Here is a 24,658-nt window from a genome sequence, read left to right as displayed (position 1 = left end):
ATACGAGTTATGCTGTGGCCGATATGGAGCTGAACATTTGTGCTTTATACCAGCATTATCTAACATTGATTTAAACCTTGTGTTGACAAACTCAGTACCATTGTCAATTACAATAGTAACTATTTTTTTATTTGTTTTTCTCTCCACAAACTTAATCCATTGAACAAAATACCGAAAAGTATCTACCTTAGACTTCAATAGGTAGCAAAAACCATACCTGGAATAATGGTCAACTATACTGAGAACATAGCAAGCACCCCCTAAACTAGCCTTCATTGGCCCTATTAAATCAGCAAATACCACTTCCAGTGGTCTCTTCGTTTTAAACCCGTCAAGCCTATTAGCAGGGATTGTTCTACTTTTCTGCTGATTACAAATATTGCAATTTAAATACTGGTTACGTGGTTTCAGCTTCAACCCATCAACTAATTTTACAGTTTTCTGTAACATCTTAAAACTGATATGCCCCATACATCTGTGAAGCAAGTAAACACATTCATCATGTGGTTTGATATTTGAGTATACAACATTTGTAACATGGTTACTAGATAATACATATAAACCATCTTTCAGTTTTCCAATAATCTTGGTTTCACCTTTTTCAATTAAACAATCATTGGTTCTAAATGTTACTGTATATCCTAGCTTAACCAATACTCTAACCGACATCAAATTAAAGTTTAGGTTTGGAACATATAACATATGCATTTTTTTCTTTTACATATGGACATATTGCCATTCCCTCACCACATTCCCTCACCGCTACCGACGACCTCCCATCGTCCCGTGCGCTCCCATAGAGAGGGCCTCCTCAGGGTGCCATCAGCCAATCAATGTAGGCTGGTGACTCCCAGGGGGAGGGCCTTCTCTGTGGGGGCACCTACCCTCTGGAATCAGTTGCCCCCAGAGATAAGGAGAATCCAAGACCTTAGTGCCTTCCGCCGTGCCCTTAAAACCCACTTTTTCCAGCAAGCCGGGCTGGCTTAAAAAGAAATTTTAAAAGTTTTAATTGGTTTGTATTTTTAATTTTGGGCCAAATTTATATATATTTTAATTGTTTTTAATATTTGTATTTCATGTTTTTTAATTCTGGCTGTACGCTGCCCTGAGTCCTCAGGGAGAAGGGTGGTATATAAATTTAAAAAAAAAAAAACATGCCTTTAGTACATTGTTTCTTATCTTTAACCATGGTCTTGGTTTCAGCCTTCTGCAAAACCTGGCTATATGACCCTTCTTGACACAATTAAAACAATGTTTTACAGCATATACATAGTTATTTGCCTTTACATTTATGTTAATCCTCAGCATCGTCAGCATTCCAGGAGGTCACATCTGGTGGATTCTGCACTACATCCCATAGCTCTTCTTTGCGCAACAGGAGACTGCACTTGGTGGACCAGGATTTGTAGTTGGTGCCATCCAGCCGGGTAACCAGCGATAAATTGGGAGCTTGACCTTGTGCCGTCCTCACCAGGAGATTTAATACATATCAGAACGTCTGGAGCAATAATGTGTGTCGCAACTCCCTTATTGTTGTAACTGGTACACACACTCTGGCACTGGGCCCATAACCAGTGTTGAGGGTAAAACTGCCCTCTGCAAAGTAGTGCAACGGACCAGACAGCAAATAGATAAGATGCTTGGCAAAACACACAGATAGTCACAGACTCTGAACGTTTAAAGAAAAATAAACAGTCTTTACTTGTAGTATAAAAACAAACTTGGCTTCTCAAAACAACTTCTTCAAACAATCACGGTTTAACACAAAACATAGTTTGCTTACAATTCCAGTTCTCTTCAAACACAGACACAGTTCCTTCAAGCAGTTCAACCTTCAAATAGCAGGAGCAGAAGCAGGAGCAGAAGTAGAAGTGAGAGCAGAAATGAACGAACTTCCTGCCTTCCTTTATATGTCTGCTTTTATTTATTTATTTTATTTATTTTATTAAATTTCTATACCGCCCTTCTCCCGAAGGACTCAGGGCAGTGAACAGCCAGAAGATAAAACACAGAGATACAAAATTAGAAATAGATTAAAGTGAATTAAATAATTTAGGCTGAATTTTAAAATACCCCATAATTAAACAGATTAAAATTTGTGTTTAAAATTTAAATTTAAAAAAGGAGAAGATTTAGGCCAGGCCAGCTTGATGAAATAAAAACGTTTTAAGCGTGCGACGGAAGGTGCGAAGATCCGGGATCCTCCATATCTCCGGGGGGAGCTCGTTCCAGATCGTGGGTGCCCCCACAGAGAAGGCTCTCCCCCTAGGGGCCGCCAGTCGACATTGTTTGGCCGACAGCACCCGGAGGAGCCCCTCTCTATGGGAGCATACTGGCCGGTGGGAGGCTATTGGTGGTAGCAGGCGGTCCCGTAGATAACCAGGTCCTAAGCCATGGAGCGCTTTAAAGGTGGTAACCAAAACCTTGAAGCACACTCGGAAGACCACTGGGAGCCAGTGCAGCTCGCGCAGGAGAGGTGTTACATGGGAGCTCCACATTGCTCCCATAACCACCCGCGTGGCCGCACTCTGCGCCAGTTGGAGCCTCCGAGTGCACCTCAAGGGGAGCCCCATGTAGAGAGCGTTACAATAGTCCAGACAAGAGGTGACGAGGGCATGTGTCGGGAATCCCGATCTAGAAAGGGACGCAACTGGCGGATCAGGCGAACCTGATGAAAAATCCTCCCGGTCACGGCCGTCAAGTGCTCTTCTAAAGACAGCCGTGAATCCAGGAGGATGCCCAAGTTGCGAGCCCTTTCGGTGGGGGCCAATGATTCACCCCCAATAGTCAGCGATGGCACCAGCTGACTATATCGGGACGTCGGAAACCACAGCCACTCAGTCTTGGATGGGTTGAGCCTGAGCCTGTTCCTCCCCATCCAGATCCGTACGGCCTCCAGGCACCGGGACATCACTTCAAGGGCATCGTTGGAGTGGTCCGGGGTGGAGATGTACAGCTGGGTGTCGTCAGCGTACTGATGGTACTTCACCCCGAAACCACGGATGATCTCGCCCAGTGGCTTTACACAAATGTTGAACAAAAGGGGCGAGAGGACTGATCCCTGCGGCACCCCACATATGAGGGGCCTCGGGGTCGACCTCTGCCCCCCTGTCAACACAGACTGCGACCGGTCGGAGAAAAAGGAGGAGAACCACCGTAGTACGGTGCCTCCCACCCCCAACTCTTCCAACCGGTGCAGCATGATACCATGGTCGATGGTATCAAAAGACGCTGAGAGATCTAACAGGACCAAGACAGAGGAGCAACCCCTGTCCCGAGCCCTCCAGAGATCATCAACCAACGCAACCAATGCCATTTCCGTGCTGTACCCAGGCCTGAAACCCGACTGGAACGGATCTAGATACGACGTTTCATCCAGGTACTGGGGAAGCTGTCGCGCAACCACACTCTCAACAACCTTCGCAACGAAGCGAAGGTTGGAGACTGGACGATAATTAGCCAATACTGCCGGGTCCAGGGAAGGCTTCTTGAGGAGAGGCCTCACCACCGCCTCCTTCAAGGCGGCAGGGAAGGTACCCTCACCCAATGAAGCATTTATAATCCCCTTGCATCACCTCCCGGGAAGCCAATTTTCACAGCCAATTAGTCATCTTTGTAGCAGTTAAAGTTACAGAACATAGTTTTCTATATATTATCTACCCAACTGTAAGATAAGCATCCAACAGTTTGTATTCTGTATATTGTTATATATTATATATTATGATTCATGTATGTTATGTATGTTAATTTCTTTTTTTTTATATGTTAATAATAATAATAATAAAAAATTAAAAAAAAAAACCAAAATGTGAGTCTGGATGGGCAGCATATATGAAAACAAGAACTAACAACAAACATTAGGTGGGTTTGTCAAGACATCCACCCTTTTAAGGCTTCCCTCTTATAACATTCAGCTAGGACTAAGATATTTCAAAAGGAGACCCCCTTCTTTAATTACTATGCCTCATTCAGAGGAACCAGTCAAATTATTTCCATTTGTAAATATTGAGGTTTATCCTGACAGCAACTTTTCTTTCTAGCATTGAAAATTTGAGACGGAGGAAAAGGCAAAATAACAACACTTTTTTTTTTTATTGGTAAGTTCAGGCAGTGTATATTGGAAAGCCCCCTAGAATGTAAAACCAATATAGCCATGCCTTTCTATGCACACATTTTATTGCTTTGTTTCCTAGAAGTGGAGAAAATAGTACAGGTTTAAGATCTGAGGGAGCTGCTTCATTGCTTGAAGTGAGGAAACAATATATACAAATATCAGATCAATATTTACAGACCTAAATTTATTCCCTAAAAAACAGCTACCATTTAGAGAGCAATCAGCTCCACAGATTTTTTTTAAAAAACAGCAACAAACAAAATGTTATTATAAAAGTTCACAGAAACAGAAAAGAAGTAGCTTAGCCTCATTCTGTGAAAGGGAGGAGTCCAGAGGGTAGCTTTCATTCCTGCCCCTCTTTATCAGTGCTTTCTTACACATTGAGGATTGTCTCTGAATTATTAACATTAATGGAACAAGAGTGAAGATTAATGGGAATTTTAAAAGATGGTTTGGGACTCAGAACCATTTGCGACACAGGATTCTATCATTTTCAAACAAGGTAAGGAAGAATTTACTAGTTAAGCTAATGTTTTTAATCATACTTATATAGACAATAGAGAAAGAATATAGAATCATGCAAACTATGCATAATCTATGAATTATAGATAAGATAGAATGTAAAAGGCACTTTTATATATTTTACTAGAGTTGTGTTTTTGAAACTGTAAATTATTTTTTAATTATAATTAACAGCCAATTCTGGCAATTAGCTTTACCTTGGCTGCAATTTATATGGAATATTAATCTTGTTGACATAGCTAACTACACTTTATGAAATTGCACATAAAATATGGTCTGCTTTATGATTCCTAATCAAAAGGTAAAACATTAGATGTTGCAGGAGAAACACCATTTGCAAGCTGAGCATCTATTTTTGTTTATTTATAGTACTGCAATTCTTGAAAGAGTGCAACACATTTGTTAACAAGTTTCCCATAATGTACCAATGTAACCAAGTTAAATTGCAATATAATAGAATACAAACTAACAGAATTGATATAATACATGCAATAAACTAGCATCAGACATAATAGAAAACTGTTGTCTTAAGGAATTATGTAAAACAGGGATTCCCAACCCCCCTCCACAGCCCTACCAGTCACACCAGGAATCAGGCCGCACAAGCAAGTGAAGCCCCATCTGTGCATGTGTGGGATTCAGACAGTATGTGAAACCACACACCCCTGGTCCGCAGAAAAAATGCCTTCCACACAACTGGTCCCTGACACCCAAAAGGTTGGAAGTTGCTGGTGTAAAATATAGAACTATAGAAGATCTAAGAAATAAAATGTTTCAGTAGAAAAGGTTTCCTAAGAATAATGTAATATTTTGATACAAAATGTCCAATTGAATCTGTCAAAAAATTTTTTAGAACATTCTTGCATATTTGTAATTCTAGTTTTCTTCTGATTAAGCTAGATGCATAACTATCACATGCACAATCAGTGGTGGGCTGCTGCCAGTTGTAATAACCGGTTTGTCCGGAACCGATAATGTAAGCGCATACACACAGCATTGAAAAACTGGCGATATAGGATGTGATAGCGCCAGGGCAGGTGGGCGGGACCAGCTGCTGGTTGGAACTACCAGTTTGCCTGAACTGGTCTGAATCAGCAGTAGGCCACCACTGTACACAATCTAATAATACACCAGTGGAGAAAGTGTTATTACATTAATGCTACACTGAGAAAGAGACATGAAAATGTATATTGTCTCAAAGCAACATTCGTACAAAATAGATTGGAAGTAATCCTAGCTACAGATTTTTTTTATATAAAAGTTTTTTTATTTTTTAAAGACAAACAAACATACATTTTTTCTGAATAGAGTATTGACCAAGTCAAAATACATACAGCTTATTTTCCCCAAATTTAATTTATATAATTCAATTTCTGCCATTTATATTCCTTTTCTACTTCCTTTTTCATCTCTATTTTGTATTTAATATATAATCAATATTACCATCCGCCCTACCTCCTAATATTAATCTTCTTTAATTTCAATCTCTCTCACATATATTTTCCAATAATTCTTTATTCTATTGAAATCCTTTAACTCAAAGACAATCATTTTAATATTTCACACTTATTTCTAAATATCCATTGTTTCCTAAAGGTGGACCAGATTATCATATCTTATTTCCTTATTTTCATCATATCCCCTCTAAGTAAATAGTTTTAAGTTATCATTTAACATTTAATTCAATAAAGCATTATATTCACAATTTTATCTTAACCTCTTTTAAATGTTTCATTTTGTATTCAAATATTACAATCATCAATATTATATTAATAATCATCTTACCCTTTTGACAATATATTTCTTTTTATTTTCACAATTTATATAATCATTTCCCCTCTAAGCACGTAAATTCAAATTATCATTTTGCATTTAATTAAGCCTATCTTTCCATTTCCAATTTATTTAAATTTCCTTTTCTAAGTAAAACATTATATTCACCATTTTATCTTAACCTTTTTTACATATATCATTTTTATCATTCAAATTAAAAAGTATATTTCAAATTATTAACATATTACAATCACCAATATCAATCATAATGCCATTATCATCATACTTATATCTCATATTACTTTTAACCATTTTCTCCTGGTCCATCTAGCCAATCTCTTCTTACAATTCCCGTTTCTCCAATTGAATATGTTCTGACAAAATTCTTTTTTTCTTTCTGTCCAAATCAAATGATACACGTATCCTTTTAACCAGTTCAATTAATTCCTGCCACATTTTAATGTCTGCTTAGGCTTTAGTTTCAATTTAAAGTTTATCTGCTTTTTTGGTTATCAAAGTCAAAGAGCTGAAGAGCAAAACAAATCCTCCTTAGAACTTCTCACGGCTCTTTACCCAAGGTCAGCGTATTTTTTTTTCCAGATTTCAAAATGTTCAATGTAGTACTTTTTTCTCCAGTAGATGTCTCTCTTCAATCCACAAGTTTCAAATCAACAGTTTAACAAAGTATCCAATTTGTGTATTAAATCCAATTATCTAATGTCTCTCTGAATTCTTCTTTCTCTTAATTTTTGCTAGCCTTCGGCGGCGGCGGTGCCTTTTGAAGCTCCGCCAGCCCCGCCGCCTGTAGAGCCGCTTTGCGATCGAGAAGCGGCTCGAAAACTTCAAAATCCTGAGGATTGTTGGAGGAGAGATAGCAGGGCACAGGTCGAGCCCCTGTAACCCCCCAGGGAATCGTTTCTGGGGAGGAAACAGGCGCGGCTCCCTTCCAACCTGCTGAGACTCCGGGCGGCGTGGGACGATTCTGCTTCTGCAGAACAAGCCGGCTGCAGTAAACATTTAAAGCGAAAGGAACCAATTTTAACAAGCAGCGGATATACACTTGAACCCTGAAACTTGGAACTGCAAGTATTAGCGCTTTGTTGACTTTTCAATTTAAGAAAAAATGCGAATGAGTGAAAGTGACTTGAAAAAATATGGCGCCCAGCATTAGAGTTAACGAGCCAGTAAGTGTGGATTGGTGAAGTTATCTTGCTTTGTTACAAAGTTACTAAGTTGCTTCGCTTGTAACAAGAGAATAACAGAGAAATTTCTCCCTTTTTTAATACTGGACTTTGCTTTACTTTGGTTTTTATTTGATTAAATCTGGGGGACTTTTTCAGAGGTCTTTGTGGAGGTGGGAGAGGAAGAAGAACTTCCCTTTTTAGTAAAACCAGCCTACGTGGCAGGATGGCCTCAAAGAAGCAGGAAGCGAAGGCAACAGGAGGTGGATCTCCCACACATAAAGCACAGCCTCCCCCAGCACAACAGATACAGACTCAGAAAAAAGATTTTGATGTGGGAGATTTAAAAGAATTTATTTCTAAAACTTTGGATGATAAATTTCAAAAATCTCAACAGGAGATAGATGATAAACTTCAAAAATCACATCAGGAATTTATGCAGGAAATTAATGAAGTTAAAGATATGGTGAAACAGAACCAAAACAAGGTGACCAAAAAAATATCAGAAGTGGCATCTGGCCTGGCAGAATTTATTGGGAAAGTTGATTTTAAAGTTGAAGAACTTAAATCAGAAGTTAATGTTAAGATGAAAGACAATGATTATAAAATTGCTGATGTTGACAATAAAATGCAAAGAGTTGAAAATGAGATTGTGATGGTACAATTCAGGGCAATGGAGTTTGCCATACGGCTTCAAGGAATTCGAGAGGAGGAAAGACAGGATTTGAGACAAGTTTGTTCTGAGGCCCTGGCCAAGATTCTACAAGTTAATCCTGATGTGGTTTTTCACAAAATAGACAAAATTTACAGAGTGAATTCCTGGGTGGCCAGACAAAGACAATTGCCTAGAGATGTGGTCATATATTTTACAGATAGAGAAATAAGAAACGATATCCTGCAAAAATCCTTTTACACTTCTGTGCAAGTGGGGGGCTCACGAATTGGAATTTATAAAGAATTACCTCCTAAAATGCTGAAAGCTAGAAAAGAATTTGGCTTTCTTGTTAAGGAATTGCAAAATTTACAGATACCATTTCGGTGGGACGCCCCAGTTGGTATAATTTTCAGATATAAGGGAGAAAGATATCGTTTGAATACCTTGGAGAAGGCACAGCATTTTTACACTACTATTCTTAAGGAAAGAACACCATCTCCACGTACATCTACAGTTTTGGAGATTAAGGAGAGTGAAGAGAAGCAACCTCAACGAGAACCGCAAGAACAGTCTAAGCAGGAATTAGAGGAAATGCAAGGCGCAGAAGGAGGTTTTCTGGATGAGCCTTTGCTGGAATCTTCTCCAATCTTGGACCCGGTTCGGATGATTGAAGTTAAGGATCAACGTATAACTCGAGCTCAATCTAAGTTACTTAAACAAAAGCAACAACAACAACAGGAAAGACAAGACAAGGAGGCAGTTAAGAGTACTGCACAAGAGACTGGAGCCATGGGGGGAGCGAGATCGAAGCTTTCGGATGACCTTCGATTATTCTGCTCTTTGTTCCAGAAAGATGAAGATGATGTTTAAGTGTCTATCTTGGAATGTTAACGGGTTGAATTCAGCACAGAAAAGGAAGAAATTATTTACATATTTGAAACAATTTAATAATGATATAATTTGTTTACAAGAAACGCATATCACAACTCAAGATCAAAAATATTTGACAAACTCCAAACTAGGAACACATTTTATATCTTCAACTTCGCAAAAAAAGAATGGTGTGGTTATTTATGTAAATAAAAAGCTAACAGCTAAAGTTATAGAAGCAGATGAAGATGGTAGGTTTGTAGCAATTGAATTGCTTACAGTAAATGGCCAAATTCTTCTGATTGGAATTTATGCTCCCAATCAACAACAGGACCATTTCTATAAGATGTTACATACTAAAATACTGCAATGGGACTACAGATCTATTTTAATTATGGGAGACTGGAATGGAGTAATTGATTCTAAATTAGATAAAAAGAGTTTGGCAAAGTCTAGGATCAGATTACCACAGACCTTTTTTGACATGAAAGAATATATGGAACTAAAAGATGTTTGGAGAATACATAATCCAAAAGAATTGGACTACACTTTTTTTTCTGACAGACACAGATCCTTCTCTAGGATTGATTTCATTTTGTTGTCAGATGACTTACTTGTTAAGACAAAAAGAACAAAGATTTTTCCAAGAACTTTGACTGACCATAGCCCAGTATGGATAGAAATTGAGATGGATAAGGTTGAGAGACGTTCTTGGAGATTAAATGAGAATTTGTTTAGATACGAAAAAAATATAACAGAACTTAAAAAGCATTTGAAAGAATTTTTTGAAATAAATTTGAATAAAGGTACCCCAATTGAAATTGTGTGGGATGCAAGTAAAGCTTATATGAGAGGGGTACTTATCTATATGAACTCTAAACATAGACTGTTTCGACAAAAGAAAAGATCTGAATTGGAAATAGAAATAAAGAATAAAGAACAGTTACTTATTAAAAATCCAACAGATGAAAGAATATGTAGTGCTATAAAACTGTTGAAAGACCAATTTCAAATGCTTATGGCGGAACAAGTTGCAACAAACTTACAATATGCGAAGCATAATACATTTTGTAACGCCAATAAACCGGGCAGATGGTTGGCTTACACATTGAGGAAAAAACAAAGTATACGGACTATTGATAGTATTGATATTGGAGGGAAAGAAATCTTTCAACAAAAATTAATTAAAGAAGCTTTTGTGGACTATTATACCAAACTATATGCCAAAGAGGAGGTGCAGAATGGACTTATAGAAAAATATTTAAACGATAAAAGAGTTACAAAAATTACTGATCAACAAAAGGAAAGAATGAATTATCCTATAACAGAGGAGGAGATAATAGTAGCAATTAAACAGTTAAAAACAGCCAAAGCTCCTGGCACGGATGGTTTGACCGCAGTGTATTACAAAACTTTGCAAGCTGAAATGGTGGGACAACTCAGAGATCTATTTTGCAATATTCAACAAGGGGGTAAAATACCCCCATCATGGACAACTGTTTATATATCTTTGATACCAAAAGAACAAGTCGGTCCTAAAAAACCAGAGAACTATAGACCAATATCTCTTTTGAATACAGATTATAAAATCTATGCGAAAGTATTAGCCAACAGGTTGATGCCAGTAATCCAAAAGGTGATTCATGATGATCAAGTGGGATTTATCGAGGGCAGACACATGAAGGATAATGTAAGGCAAGTAATAGATTTATTGGAATATCTTGAGAAGAATAAACAGATTCCTGCAGTGCTGGTCTTTTTGGATGCAGAGAAGGCCTTTGATAGAGTGGATTGGAATTTTCTACTAAAGACTTTTAAAAAGATGGATTTTGGGGATCAATTTATACAGGCGATTTCAGCAATTTACCAAGAGCAAAAGGCACAGATCATTATTAATGGAAGTTTGACAACAGAGTTTAAAATTGAAAAAGGAACAAGACAGGGATGTCCATTGTCCCCACTTTTATTTATTCTAACATTAGAAGTCTTGTTAAATACAATACGGGACTCTAATATCTTGAAAGGCATAATGATTAGGCAAGAGGATTATAGAATAAAGGCATTTGCAGATGATCTGGTTGTTACCCTATCACAACCAATGGAATCAATAAACTTGATGAAGGACATTATTCAAGACTATGGTAAAGTTTCAGGTTTTAGACTGAATCCAAAAAAGACTAAAATGATAGCTAAAAACATGACACAAGATCGTAAACATGAGCTAGAAAGGAGGGCAGGTTTTGAGACTGTACCTAAGGTAAAATATCTAGGAGTCCAGGTTGCAGAATCAAACATGAAATTGTTTCAAAATAATTATGAGGTGTTGTGGCGAGAGGTGCAGAAAGATATGGAGACTTGGAAAAAACTGCAGCTGTCTCTACTTGGAAGAATAGCAGCAGTTAAGATGAACATTTTGCCAAGATTTCTTTTTTTGTTTCAAATGATTCCGGTGCTTAAAAGTGATAAACAATTGAAAGTCTGGCAAACTGGAGTGAATAAGTTTGTCTGGAACGACAAAAAGCCAAGAGTGAAATTGAAAATTATGCAAGATGTTTCAGAAAGAGGAGGTCTTAAACTTCCAAACCTACAGTTATATTATGATGCAGCAGCTTTAACTTTAACAAGTGATTGGTTTGGAAGGAAAAAGACTGGAATATTGAATGCAGAGAGTTTTGATCTCGAATTTGGATGGCATGCTTACTTATTTTATGATGACAAAGTTGATAAAGTATTTAAAAGTCATATACTTAGAGACTCTTTGATGAGAGTTTGGAAGAAGCACCGATTCAAATGGGATTATAAAATACCGCTATGGCTGGATCTTGGTCATATTTTGTGGAATACAAATATAATGTCACTCGGGGGGGTTTATACAAAGAGGTTCTTTTTACAGATGCGGGCAGATGGCAGCTGAAGACATTGCAGACACTGTTGGATGAAGGGATTAATCTAACGTGGTTACAATATAATCAATTACAATTGAGATGGAAAGAGGACCAAAAAACTGGTATTATGTTGCACGAAGAAGAATTGGTTAGACATATAAAAGAGAAAGGTCCAATGCATATCAAAAGGCTTTATAATGTTTTGTTAGAAAGGGATTCAGAAACTGAATTAGTTAAAGATTGTATGATTAAGTGGGCACAAAATTTTGAAGAACCAGTGATGTTGGAAACATGGGAAAAAATTTGGGTTCAGAATGTTAAATTTACACAGTCGCAGAATTTGAGGGAAAATTTCTATAAAATGTTTTATAGATGGCATTTAGATCCCAAAAAGTTGTCATGTATGTACCCTAATGTTCAGCCAAAATGTTGGAGATGCGAATGTTTGGATGCTACGTATTATCATGTTTGGTGGACCTGTAGGAAAGTTAAAGCTTTTTGGATAAAAATTTGGTGGGTCATGCAGAATGTTTTGAAGAAAAAAATTCAATTCTCTCCACAATTGTTTTTATTGGGTATAGTTAAGGGTTTTACATTGGGTGAAACAAAATTGATATTGTATATGATAACAGCAGCAAGATTGTTGATAGGTAAATATTGGAAAAATGAAGCTTTGCCCACTATTGAAGAATGGACTTTGAAGATGGCCAGTTTTGCAGAGATGGCGAAGATTTCAGCATACTTAAAAGATTGCTCACAAGAGACTTATGAATGGGAATGGAAAAGGTGGATAGAATATGTTCAGAACAAATATCAAACTAGAAAGTATCAAATAGCTTTTATTTGAAAATAATATATTAGAAATATTTTAATGAAATGAGGTAAAAAGAAAAATTATACAGGGGAGGGAGTGTCATTCTAAGGGGTTTTTTTTGTGTGTGTGTGTGTGTTTTTTTTACCAGTTATGAGTATATTATAGGGAAGTCTGGGGGGAGGGGAGGGTTAGGGAGGGTTATGGAGGTTGGGAAGTTTGGGGGGGGAGGTGAGGGGGGAAAAAGGGGTGAAAATGTAATTGTAAAACTTTTGCAATAAAAAAAAAAAAGAACAAAGCTATCTTGTGCACAATTGCTGCCTGGATTTCCATTTTGATAGAGTCCATTCCAGACTTTTACTATACATTTACAATCCAAAAGCAAATGGTGTCTACAGTTTGCCTGAAAACAATTGGGGAACCCCTGTACTTTGTGGTGCCTTTTACGACTGTCAGAGTCATTTTTGGATTCCTTATTCCCATCACTGTAATCTTTACATGTTATACACTGACTCTTAAAGCCTTGTGGAAAATGAAAAAAGGCCATCAAGGCAGGAACAGTATCCTAAAGCCCTTAGTGTTGGTTTTATCTGCAATGATTGTTTTTGCTGTAGCATTTATTCCTTACCACCTCATGATGATGTCAGTACTGATTTTCAGAATGAAAAACCAACTCACCTCTGAGAATGTTAGCCTGGTATTTACCATATATAAGCTCACTGGAATTATTTGCACTATCAGTAGTTGCCTAAATCCTATCATTTTTATGGTTACTAGTAAGAAATTCCAAGCAAAAATCAAAACCATCAAGTGCTCCTTTAAGCAAAGATGGCTTTGCCAATCACACAAAGTGAGCAATATTACAGTTGAACACTGATATATAGTATACACCATGGGGGGGATATTTGCAGAAAGCAATTCCATGAGGTCACCATTTTTCTTTTGATCATCCTTCTGAGACTTACTCACTCCAAATCTGGAAGCTTGTCATAAACTTCAGAAAGTCAGAGTACCATTCACAAATGGTGAGCTTAAAATTCGAAGTTACTTTCTCCAAAAGGTTTAAGTCCAAACAACTATTATACAAATTCAAAAACTTTTTAAAAATGCATTTTCATTCCTTTTTTTAATGTTAAACTGATGTTATCGGACAATTTATGCCTCAACATTTATTTAAAATTTTATGGAAGATCTGAATGCATACCTTTTTATTATAGTTACACGTTAAAAAGATAACTATTTGTCAATTGCCACCTTACTGCCAGTATTTATAATTACATTTCTTGACATCAGCATTTAGACAGGGAGCATTTTCAGCTTCAGAGACACACAAGTTATTAGAAGAGATCATTAATCCTGCGGCGGGGAGGGGGAACCCAACCAGTAAATATCTGAAACCAATAAGTCAATCTCCTATGTAAACTTTAGACTTTGTGGAATAAGGAACTGAAAATACCCATTTTTTTTTCTAAAAATGGAAAAGAATTTAACATTAATGTTAGACTCCTTATTAGGTTATGGATTTATCACAGATATTATATTTTTTTATTTATTGGTCCCACCACATTTGTACAAAAAAAGAATGAGTGAATTATGTAAATGGAAAAATGTTTCGTTAAAACATGTTTTTGCAGTTATAATGTTCTAGGAAGATACGTATACGTATACGTATACATATACATATACCGTGTTTCCTCAAAAATAGGACATGTCCTGAAAATAAGGCCAAGCCTGGTTTTTGGGATGGCTGTAAATATACGCCCTCCCATGAAAATAAGCCCTAGTGACAGGGTGGGCATGGCCAGCACAGGAGGCAGCACTTTCTTTCCCCGGTCACCTCAGGGCTTCTCGCCCCACATGCCATCCCCCTCGATAAAGAGCCGGATGCTGTGGAAAAGGGAGCCAGGGGGGGCGCAGGCTTTGGATGTCTGGGGTGGCCGGGGGTCGCCCGGTGGAAAGACAGGATCGGGGCAGGAGTTTGCAGGCAAGGGGAATGGATAGATGGATGGGAGGCGGGTGAGTGCCAAGAATGCAGGGGAGATTCCCACTTTTGGTTTCCCCAGCGAACAGCTGATGGCAACAGCCATGAGGTGGCTACGCTCACCACCTCCTGCATCCCCCAAATAATACATCCCCCACCCCACCCCCCAATAATAAGGCCAAGCTCTTATTTCGGGGTTCAAAAAAATATAAGACAGGGTCTTATTTTGGGGAAAACATGGTACATATACATAGACATAGACATACACACATATATATTGCAGCCATAAATATTAAAAGTCATATACATATGAATTTTCTTTTGAAGCATGTATTTACTTACACGGAAACTGACAATTGAGTGGCAAAAATGGATTTTCAATGCCCTTATTATAGCCAAGAAATTAATTCATCATTGAAAAGGCAGCTTTATGCCCCAAATACTAATTGGAATAAAGATTGGTGTTAGCTGCAATTCCTGAGTATCTTATACATATAAATTGTTTGTATAAGATTTTATTGGCAATATGTGTTTACACCTTGTGCTATATATGGCCTATAGGCTAATCAAAGCTATCATTTTAAACTGTATTTTATTCCAATTTCATTTTAAATCATATTTCATCCAATTCCATTTTATATTGTTTTTATCAGATTTTAGTATTAATTTGTCTGGAACTCTGCACTTTGATATGGCCCAAGGGCTAATCAATGAAATAAAGTAAGTAATATAGATTATGCATGAATAATAATGAAATATAGTTATTTTTATTGAAACTGCAATTTTAAAAAATCATATACACTCAATATATCTCATTATCACATCTTTTTTCTTTTTAATTATTTGTTGTTTTTCCTTTGGGCCATATTGGTTAGGTTTTGAGAAGGAAACCCATGAATATTTAACTTTTTGGAAAAATTCTATTTTAAAAATAAATGATAAAAAGTTTATTAGAAAATTTAGGCAGAAGTTGGGATGGTAACTTTAATTACCATTAAAGTTGGGGCCGTCTTGGGACTGGTGGTGGATTTCCCCAGATATATGGTTGTGGGGGACTTCATTCTGCCATCCCTGGATGAGGCCTCAAAAGAAGCCCAGGAGTTCATGGCCACCATGGTGACCATGGGCCTATATCAGATTATAACTGGCCCAACTCAGGACAGCAACCACATGCCAGAGTTTATCCTTTTGTCAGAGCAATGGCAACATGATTTGTGGGGGAATGTAAGATTACCCCCCTTGTCATAGTTAGAGCACACCCTGGTTTCCTTGAGGTTCCACCCCCAGCAACTGATGGACCTGATGGGTTCCAGAGGGAACTAGGGGATATCCCATAAGTGTTGCTGTACAGTCCTGTTGAAGCTATGGCAGTGGCCTGGAATTTAAGGGTGGCTGCGACTTTGGTCAGGATCGAATCTATGTGGCCTCTCTTGACTCATCACTCCCAACCTTCCCCATGGTTTACAGAGGACCTACGGAAAAGGGCCTAGAGTGCTGCTGGAAAAAAACAAGGGATGACTCCCACCAGACATGACTTAGAGCCGCTATTAAGGACTACCTTGTAGTGCTAAGTATTTCTCCACTTTTATTGTGTTCTCAAAGTGCCGCCCAGAGGCCCTGTTTTGGGTTGCCCGTTCCTCCTAGGTAAGGGGTCTTGGGCAACCTTTTGCAGGGCTGGGCAGAGGAATTTGTTCAGCACCTGATGGACAAAGTGGCTCGGATTCATTCCCAGTTGGACCCCATACATGGATAGTCCATGTGAGATACCCGGGGGAGATTTTGTCTTGTTATCTGAGAACGGTTTGATTTGTTTGGCCCTGATGCAGCGGACAGGGCCATTGATGTTGTCAGTGCTACCACCTATCAGTTAGATCCTTGTCCCTCCTGGATTGTGGAAGCCTCCAGGATGGTGACTAGTGGGTGGGTCCAGACAGTGATTAATACATCACTGGAGGAGGGGACATTTTGGGATGCTTTTAAGCAAGCCCTGGTTTGTTCCTCCTTAAAATGTCATCACTGGATCTCACCTGCCTGGACAATTTTCATCCAGTTTCCAACCTCCCAAAGGTGGTGGCCTGGCAGCTGCAGAGGGTCTTGGATAAAATGGATTATCTGGACCCCTTACAGTCAGGATTCAGGCCTGGTTATGGGATGGAATCAGCATTGATCATGCTTGTTGATGATCTCTGGCCAGAGCAAGATATGGGTACTATAACCATCCTTGTCCTCCTTGACCTTTCAGCAGCTTTTGATACCATCTACCATGGTATCCTTTTGAGCCGGCTGCAGGGAATGGGGCTAGGTGGCGCAGTTCTGCGCTGGTTTGGCTCCTTTTTCTGTTGCAGGTCCCAATTGGTATTTATAGGAAATGAGAGATCCAGCCCTTGGCCACTATTCTGTGGTGCAGGGCTCAGGGCTGGGTGTGATCATCTGTCGCCACAGGTTGAGATATATATTGTATGCTGATGACACCCAACTCTATATTTGCACTCTTGGTGACCAAGTGATGATGTGGCCACCATTTTGTGGTGCCTGGAGTCTGTGGGGGCCTGGATGGGGGACAACAGGCTTTCACTGAACTCTGGTAAGATCGAATGGCTTTGGGTACACAGGACTCCAGGATCTGGGACTTTTGTCAACTTTGACTCTGGATGGGGTGGCACTGCCTCAGAAAGAACTGGTCTGTAACTTGGAGGTTCTCCTGGACTCACAACTCCAGTTCAAGAAACAGGTGGCAGTCGCAGCTAGGAGACCATTTGTACAACTTTGTGTTGTGTGCCACTTATGGTCTTTCCTGAACCAGGATTCCCTGTGCTCAGTCATTCAGTCCCTAGTCATCTCATGGCTGGACTATTGTAATGCACTTTACATGGGACTACCGTTAAAGAGCATTCAGAAGCTACAGCTGGCGGAGACTACGGCAGCAAGGATAGTTTTGCCACCCCCACCCCCCAGAATGGCCCCTGTAACAGCACTGCTCTGCGAGCTGCATTGGTTACCAGTCTGCTTCTGGGTGCAATTCAAGGTGTTGGTGATCACCTTTAAAGCCCTTCATGGCATGGGTCCAGATTACTTGAGGGATCGTCTTGCCGCATTGGGATTGGCCCGTACCACTCATGCCAGCAAAGGAGACATGCTGCATGGGGGATCAGCACAATAGAATTGGTTGATTAATAACAGATCCCACCTGCCCCCCATTCTGCCCCCACCCTCCCCATGTGTCTTTGGTTTTTAAAATTTGGTTTGACCTTTTTATGTTTTAACTTATATGTAACTGTAAGCTGCTGAGAGTTACCCTATGGTAAGATGGGTGGCCAATAAATTTTATAAATCAATCAGTAAAATCAATTATGTGTTATTTTAATGATATTCCCAGGCTTCAAATCAAATTAGATCATCCTAGTTTATAAAAGTGGCAGTATTTCAACTTAAGCATTTTTAATGGCTCAATATGGGCCAGATCCTTTGGCTGTTTAAAAGATCCTTATTATCATATTTGATGGAATCCATAACAGAAGATAAACCTATAAACATATCATTATCAAAGCCTCAAGAAAATGTTTACATTTGATATTACTGGGATATATCAAACGTGTATTAAAGAATTAGAATTTTTGATTATAGTGCTCCATCAATGGCTGTATATCCTTAAAAAGATTATTGAAGGACTTTAGATTAAGAAGGTTTCATTTAATAGAATTGTACATTGGCTTTTAATTTTAATTAAACATGGTAATTGTGTTAACTTATATACCAAAACTTTAGAATTGTACTGTATATAAGGAACTATGGTTTTATTGGACATGCAAACATGGCTGAAAGAATATTCATTTTCTCATATTGAGAAATTGGAAAAATGATAATTTTCCAAACATTAAGGATCATCTTTTGTAAATGTGTAACTTATATATTCTGAAAAACACTATATTTTCTACTAATCAAAGCATTAAGCAATATATTCTTCTCTGGCATATATTTTAAGATATTTACAAAAATACAGTTGTATCATTAGATAATTTTTATTTATTTATTTTTGTATGTGATCATAATATAATACTATAGCCAGAGACTATAAGTTTAGCATATATGCTAGTCTTTAGTTTGAATTTAACCTTTAGTATTGTAATTTATTAATATTAGTTAGAGTTTTGTAGGCATCTTATTTTCTTTCTTTCTTTTTTTCTTATCTTTTTAACTTTAATTTTTATTTCTTGAATTCTTTAATTTTATTATATGCCTGGATGTCTGCTTATATTTTGCTATCTTCTAAAATAAAAAAATAATCTTGGCGGAAATTTCATATATGTAACTTATATATTGCACAGTTTTTTATTTTTCTTTGTTTTTCTTTTTTCTTTGCTCAATTTTATTAAATAAAGTCAAAAAAAGCCTTCAATTGCTATTCAATTTGAACATTTGCCTCGAAGATATTCACATAGCTGAGATTGAATTCTTGGGTATTGAAACTTTTTTATATATGTACATATGTGTTTGTGTGTGTGTGTTTTTGTTACTACATATTTCTCTATTTCCTTTTATTTTTTCTCCCTTTCTTCTGTTCTGTTAAATTAGTAAAGCAAGGAGGAAGAGAATGAAAATTCCAAACCACTAAATTTATTTTACTTATCTCTTCATGTTCTTTCATATATGAGTTAAACCTATTAAAATATAATCTGAAGAAATCCCAATGGGTTAGACATTTGTATGTGATAGATCAGTGTCTTTAATTTGCTATCCCATTCTGTGTTAAAAGGAAATCAATAAATTACCTCCTTGGGAACTTTTTAAGCACATATTAGAAGTTTAGATGCCCAACCATGCTTCTTGTTAAAGATTCAGCATAACCCTTTGGAATACCTTCCTGGGTCAACTGCATGTAAAGATAATGATTTTACAGTAGCTCTACTTTAAAAGCTCTACTACAAATATAAATACTAACTTTCCTTGAGCTTGTTTTATATTCTATATTCTTTAGGTCAACTTGTGTACTTGTGTCCACTGATTAACATCAACCACTAGATACAGTATATCACAGAAGTGAGTACACCAACTCACATTTTGTAAATATTTAAGTATATCTTTTAATGTGACAACACTAAGAAATGACACTTGGCTACAATGTAAAGTAGTGAGTATACAGCTTGTGTAACAGTGTAAATATGTTGTCCCCTCAAAATAATGCAACACACGGCCATTAATGTCTAAACTGGTGGCAACAAAAATGAGTACACCCCTAAGTGATAATGTCCAAATGGGGCCCAAGTAGCCATTTTCCCTCCCAGGTATCATGTGACTCGTTAGTGGTACAAGGTCTCAGGTGTGAAGGGGGAGCAGGTGTGTTAAATTTGATGCTATTGCTCTCACTCTCTCATAATGATCACTGGAAGTTCAACATGCCATCTCATGGCAATGAATTCTCTGAGGATCTGAAAAAATGAATTGCCAAAACGGGAGTGTGTGCGCATGCACATACACCCACATGCAGGAAACCGGAAGAGGAGCAATTTTAAGGTGTTCTTTGATCTTTACAGAAATTAGCAATTAGCAATTAAGTTTTCTGTGTGTTTTGTTTTTACTTTTCTTTGACAATGCAGGCATTTTTAATTATCCTTTTTTTTAATTTTTTTTATTTTTTTTAAATATTTTTTTATTACTTTAACATTACAAACAACATATACAATATTTCACCCTGTGCTATACATAAGAAAGGAAGATTTGGTTCTTCGAATATATCCTCATGATCGCCAAAATCCACGTTCTCGGGGTACAGGTACCGAAGCATCCAATTTTCCCAGCGCATAGTCCACAAATGGTTTCCAAATTTTCCAGAAAATATCTTCTTTATAGTCACCATTTCTAATTTTAATATCACATGTCATTTTATCATTTAAAGCTAATTTCCACATTTCACAATACCATTCTTCTATTCTAAAATTCACATCTAATTTCCAATATCTGGCTATTATAATTCTACCCATTATAATCATAATTCTAATCAATTCTTTCTCATATTTTGTTGGTTCTATTTCCTTAATTATCAACCGTAATATAGTTTCTGGTCTCAATATTATTGCTTTCCCCATCATTTCAAATATTATTTCCTCCAATTGTTGCCAAAACTTTTTAACTTTATCACATTTGTACCACATATGTTCATAAGTCCCTAATTCCATATCACATCTCCAACATTGTTTACTAATTTTGTTATCCATTAATGACAGTCAATTAATGGAGTCAAATACCATTTCCAAACAACCTTATAATTATGCTCTTTAATCCTTACAGATAAAGTCTTCATAATTCTACTCTTCCAATTCACATTCCAATCTAAATCTGATATTTTAATATTAAGTTCTTTTTCCCAATTCGTCTTCATCACCCTTTGTGGTTTTCCATCAAAATTTATAATCTTATATATCTTACTAACGAGCCTCTTTAGCCCAATTTCATCTTTCATAATTTGGAATACTAAATCTTCAAATTCAATTTTACTTCTACTTATCGAACAATTGTCCCTTACCTTCTTAGTCCATTTTTCTATCTGTATTTTTTCAAACCAGCCTAAACCCAATTTTTCAATGATTTCTTTTTTCCTCCTTTCATTTTCTGAAGTTTTTAACCAATCTATTATAGTTTGTATATTTTCATCTTCCATTACCCTATCACGACTTATATTAGTTTTAATTGGCCAATTTTCAATTGTCTTCCCTAAGAAAATTATATCTGGAATTAAAATTTTAACAAATTTGTTCCAAATTTTACTCAATCCCTTTAACCAATAGCTATTAATTACACATTTTGATTTTGCTTTATTTAAAAACCATGTTGAGCCAAATCTCTTAATGTCTTTTAATTCTAAATCTCTCCAATGACTATCAATGATATCCCTGCGCATGCGTAAGATGGCAGACCTCCGAGGGGCTCGCTGTTGAGGTTGATGGGGAAAAGGAGAACTTTGGAAACATCGGAGGCCGTTTTAGTGATCTTGGGCCCCACGTTCAGCATGCCGATGGTCTGACGGTTCGGATGTGCCATCCCTTATTGGGATTGGTCCTGGGATGGCAGAGCTACAGCAAGGAGACGTAATCGGAGTGCTGTAAGGAGGGCGGCGGCGGCGGCCTCCACGATGACTCCACAGCCGCGGAGCCCCGGAGATTGGGCATTTCATCCTACGGACCGACTGTAGGAGGTGAAGGAGTTAAGGTGGTCCGGGGAGTCTAACTGAGCCAGATGGAGAACTGAGGGAGCCGAGGGAATCATCTATAGCGACCCAAGCCTCCCTTCGATTTGACGGTGGCCGGAAAAAAGCTGGGCTGCCGGGGGAGGGGGGGTGCGGGAAGCGGAGGGCGATGGACCCGGCACCCGGAGGCTCGGAGGCCTGTTGGCCGCTTCAAACAGTTATTTAGCCCAGATTTGAGGCTCGGGGTGTATGGTCCAGCGGTCAGCTGCGCCTGAAAACCCCCCACATGGACCGAGACCTGGGAAGATCGTGGCAGAATTTGCTCGGAGAAAACGGGCAGGACTATTGGGGGTGATTTGGCCCGGAACATCGAAGGGAGTTGGGGAGTGATATTTATTTATTTATTTATTTATTTATTTATTTATTTGTTTAAATTTCTATACCGCCCTTCTCCAATATAGGACTCAGGGCGGTGAACAGCCGAAAATAAAAACAAGACATACATACAAAACATACAAAATCTAAAAACTGATTAAAATAATTAAATCTTTTGGCCGTGATTAAAACAATTCCAATTTAAAATCAGTTTAAAATTTGACTCAAGCCAGCCCAGCTAGTTGAAATAAATGGGTTTTCAGGGCCCGACGAAAAATCCGGAGGTCTGTTATTGTACGTAACTCTGGGGGGAGGTTGTTCCAGAGGGTGGGCGCCACCAGAGAAGGCTCTCCCCCTGAGGGTCGCCAGCTGAAATTGTCTGGCGGACGGCACCCTGAGGAGGCCGACTCTGTGTGAGCGCACTGGCCGGTGGGAGGCTATTGGTGGCAGAAGGCGGTCTCGTAAGTACCCCGGCCCTAAGCCATGGAGCGCTTTAAAGGTGGTCACCAATACCTTGAAGCGCACCCGGAAGACCACCGGGAGCCAGTGCAGCTCGCGCAGGAGAGGTGTCACATGGGAGCGCCTCGTCGCCCCCATAATCCCCTGCGCGGCCGCGTTCTGGACCAGCTGGAGCCTCCGGGTGCACCCCAGGGGGAGCCCCATGTAGAGAGCGTTACAGTAGTCCAGGCGGGAAATGACGAGTGCCTGAGTGACTGTGCATAGGGGGGGGATAGAGGGGGATTGCCAATTACCATCTGGTTTCCCCCTTGGATTCGCCCCCCCCCTATGAAAATGGCCTCCCCCCGTTGCTACCTGGACTCTTTATTAGGTCGGCCCATTTTTCCATCACTACTGACTCTGGGACTTCATTATCACCCTCCTGGATTTTTATGTTTGTTCTCTATCTCCTTCTGCTGCTGGCTAGTTTATTCCTGCCACCCGATTTCCACCTTTAGGCCTTGGCTCAGGGGAGGAGAGATTGCAGGCTGGAGGGAGAAGCTGAGAGTCCAGGTCAAGGACTGCTGCTCCATCTGCAGGGAGACAGTGACTATTGTTGGCCTTTTACATCCAGCCGCGGTGAGAGAACGGCTGTGGCCATCCGCCTGCACTGCAACCATCTGATCTGGTCGCCCCATCACTGTGAGAGAGTGAAGGGGCCCCAGCTTCATCCTGGCCAGCCTCTTTTGCCATCTCTCACCTCAATGACTATCTTTAAATATCGCTGACATCCAAGGTTCCCCTTTTCCATCTCATCATTTGCTCACGCTGCGAGATGCCCTCTATCGAAGGCCTACCTTAAGGATGGGCTTTGGAGCCCCGAGAGGTGGCATGTTTTAAAGCGGAGATTGAGGGGTTTTTTTAATTAGGGTTTTTAATAATCTTTTAAGGGGAACTGGGAGGGCGACCAAAGGGGATGGGGGGGTAATCCACCTAGGTCAGGGCCCAGCCCGGCACAGGGTAATGGTTTGGAGGGCGCAGGACGAGGGATTGGGGATGTCATCAGCACGGTGGATGGGAGGGGCAGATATGGCGGGAGCAGAGGACCTTAACTTGTGCCGGGGGTGCGCACTCGCTACTTGAGAGCGATTGCGCGCCCCGGTCCTCAAGGCTCCCCTTGGATACTAGGTGGCTCAGATACTCAGGACCTGGGCCTCCGGCTGATGCTGTGCAACGCCAGGTCCATGGTAAATAAGGCCCCCCTCATTTACGATCTTATTCAAGAGGGGGGGAGCGGACCTGGCGGGTATTACGGAGACCTGGTTGGGCCCAGAGGGAAGGGTCCCTCTGGTTGAGATGTGCCCACCAGGCTTCAGAGCATTCCATCAGCCGAGGGCCCAGGGGAGGGGCGGGGGGGTGGCGGTTATTATTAACAAAGGTCTGGGTCCGAGGGAGACCACTGTGCCACAGATTGCCGGATGTGAGTCCCTCTTTGTGAGATGGGGTCATGGGGTTCAGATGGGCTTGCTGCTTACGTACCTGGCTCCCTGCCGCGTGGCAACGGCCCTGCCCGAGCTACTCAACGTGATAGCCACGGTGGCAGTTGATACACCCAGGCTTATGGTCATGGGTGATTTCAATCTGCCGTCCGTTGGTGAAACGTCGGAGATGGCTCGGGAGTTCATGGCTTCCATGACAGCCATGGACCTGACCCAGTTAGTTCATGGCCCCACTCACAGGGGGGGACACACGCTGGACCTGATTTTTGTCTCTGCCAGTGGTTGAGTGGTCTTATTATAGGGGATATAGACATGAAAACCTTGTCATGGTCAGATCACTCACTCCTTCGTCTGGACCTTCGAACCGCTACACC

General features: G+C 39.4%; 2 protein-coding genes across 4 annotated transcripts in view; one reads left to right on the top strand and one right to left on the bottom strand.

The window, feature by feature from the left end:
* Positions 1-24,658, bottom strand: part of TMEM117 (transmembrane protein 117) — a 627,686-nt gene that overhangs the window by 551,068 nt on the left and 51,960 nt on the right. The window lies entirely within an intron of this gene.
* LOC148112876 (C-X-C chemokine receptor type 2-like) lies at positions 4,562-13,688 on the top strand. The gene is made up of 3 exons (XM_087873479.1): positions 4,562-4,616; positions 5,208-5,281; positions 13,104-13,688. Exons 1-3 carry the CDS (start codon positions 4,562-4,564, stop codon positions 13,686-13,688), a joined length of 714 nt encoding a protein of 237 aa, XP_087729605.1.

The sequence above is a fragment of the Pantherophis guttatus genome, chromosome 7, assembly GCF_059756535.1.
Source record: "Pantherophis guttatus breed Tessera chromosome 7, ASM5975653v1, whole genome shotgun sequence".
Taxonomy (NCBI): Eukaryota; Metazoa; Chordata; class Lepidosauria; order Squamata; family Colubridae; genus Pantherophis; species Pantherophis guttatus.
The sequence above is the reverse complement of the archived record's forward strand: the minus strand, read 5'-3'. Positions and strand labels throughout refer to the sequence as shown.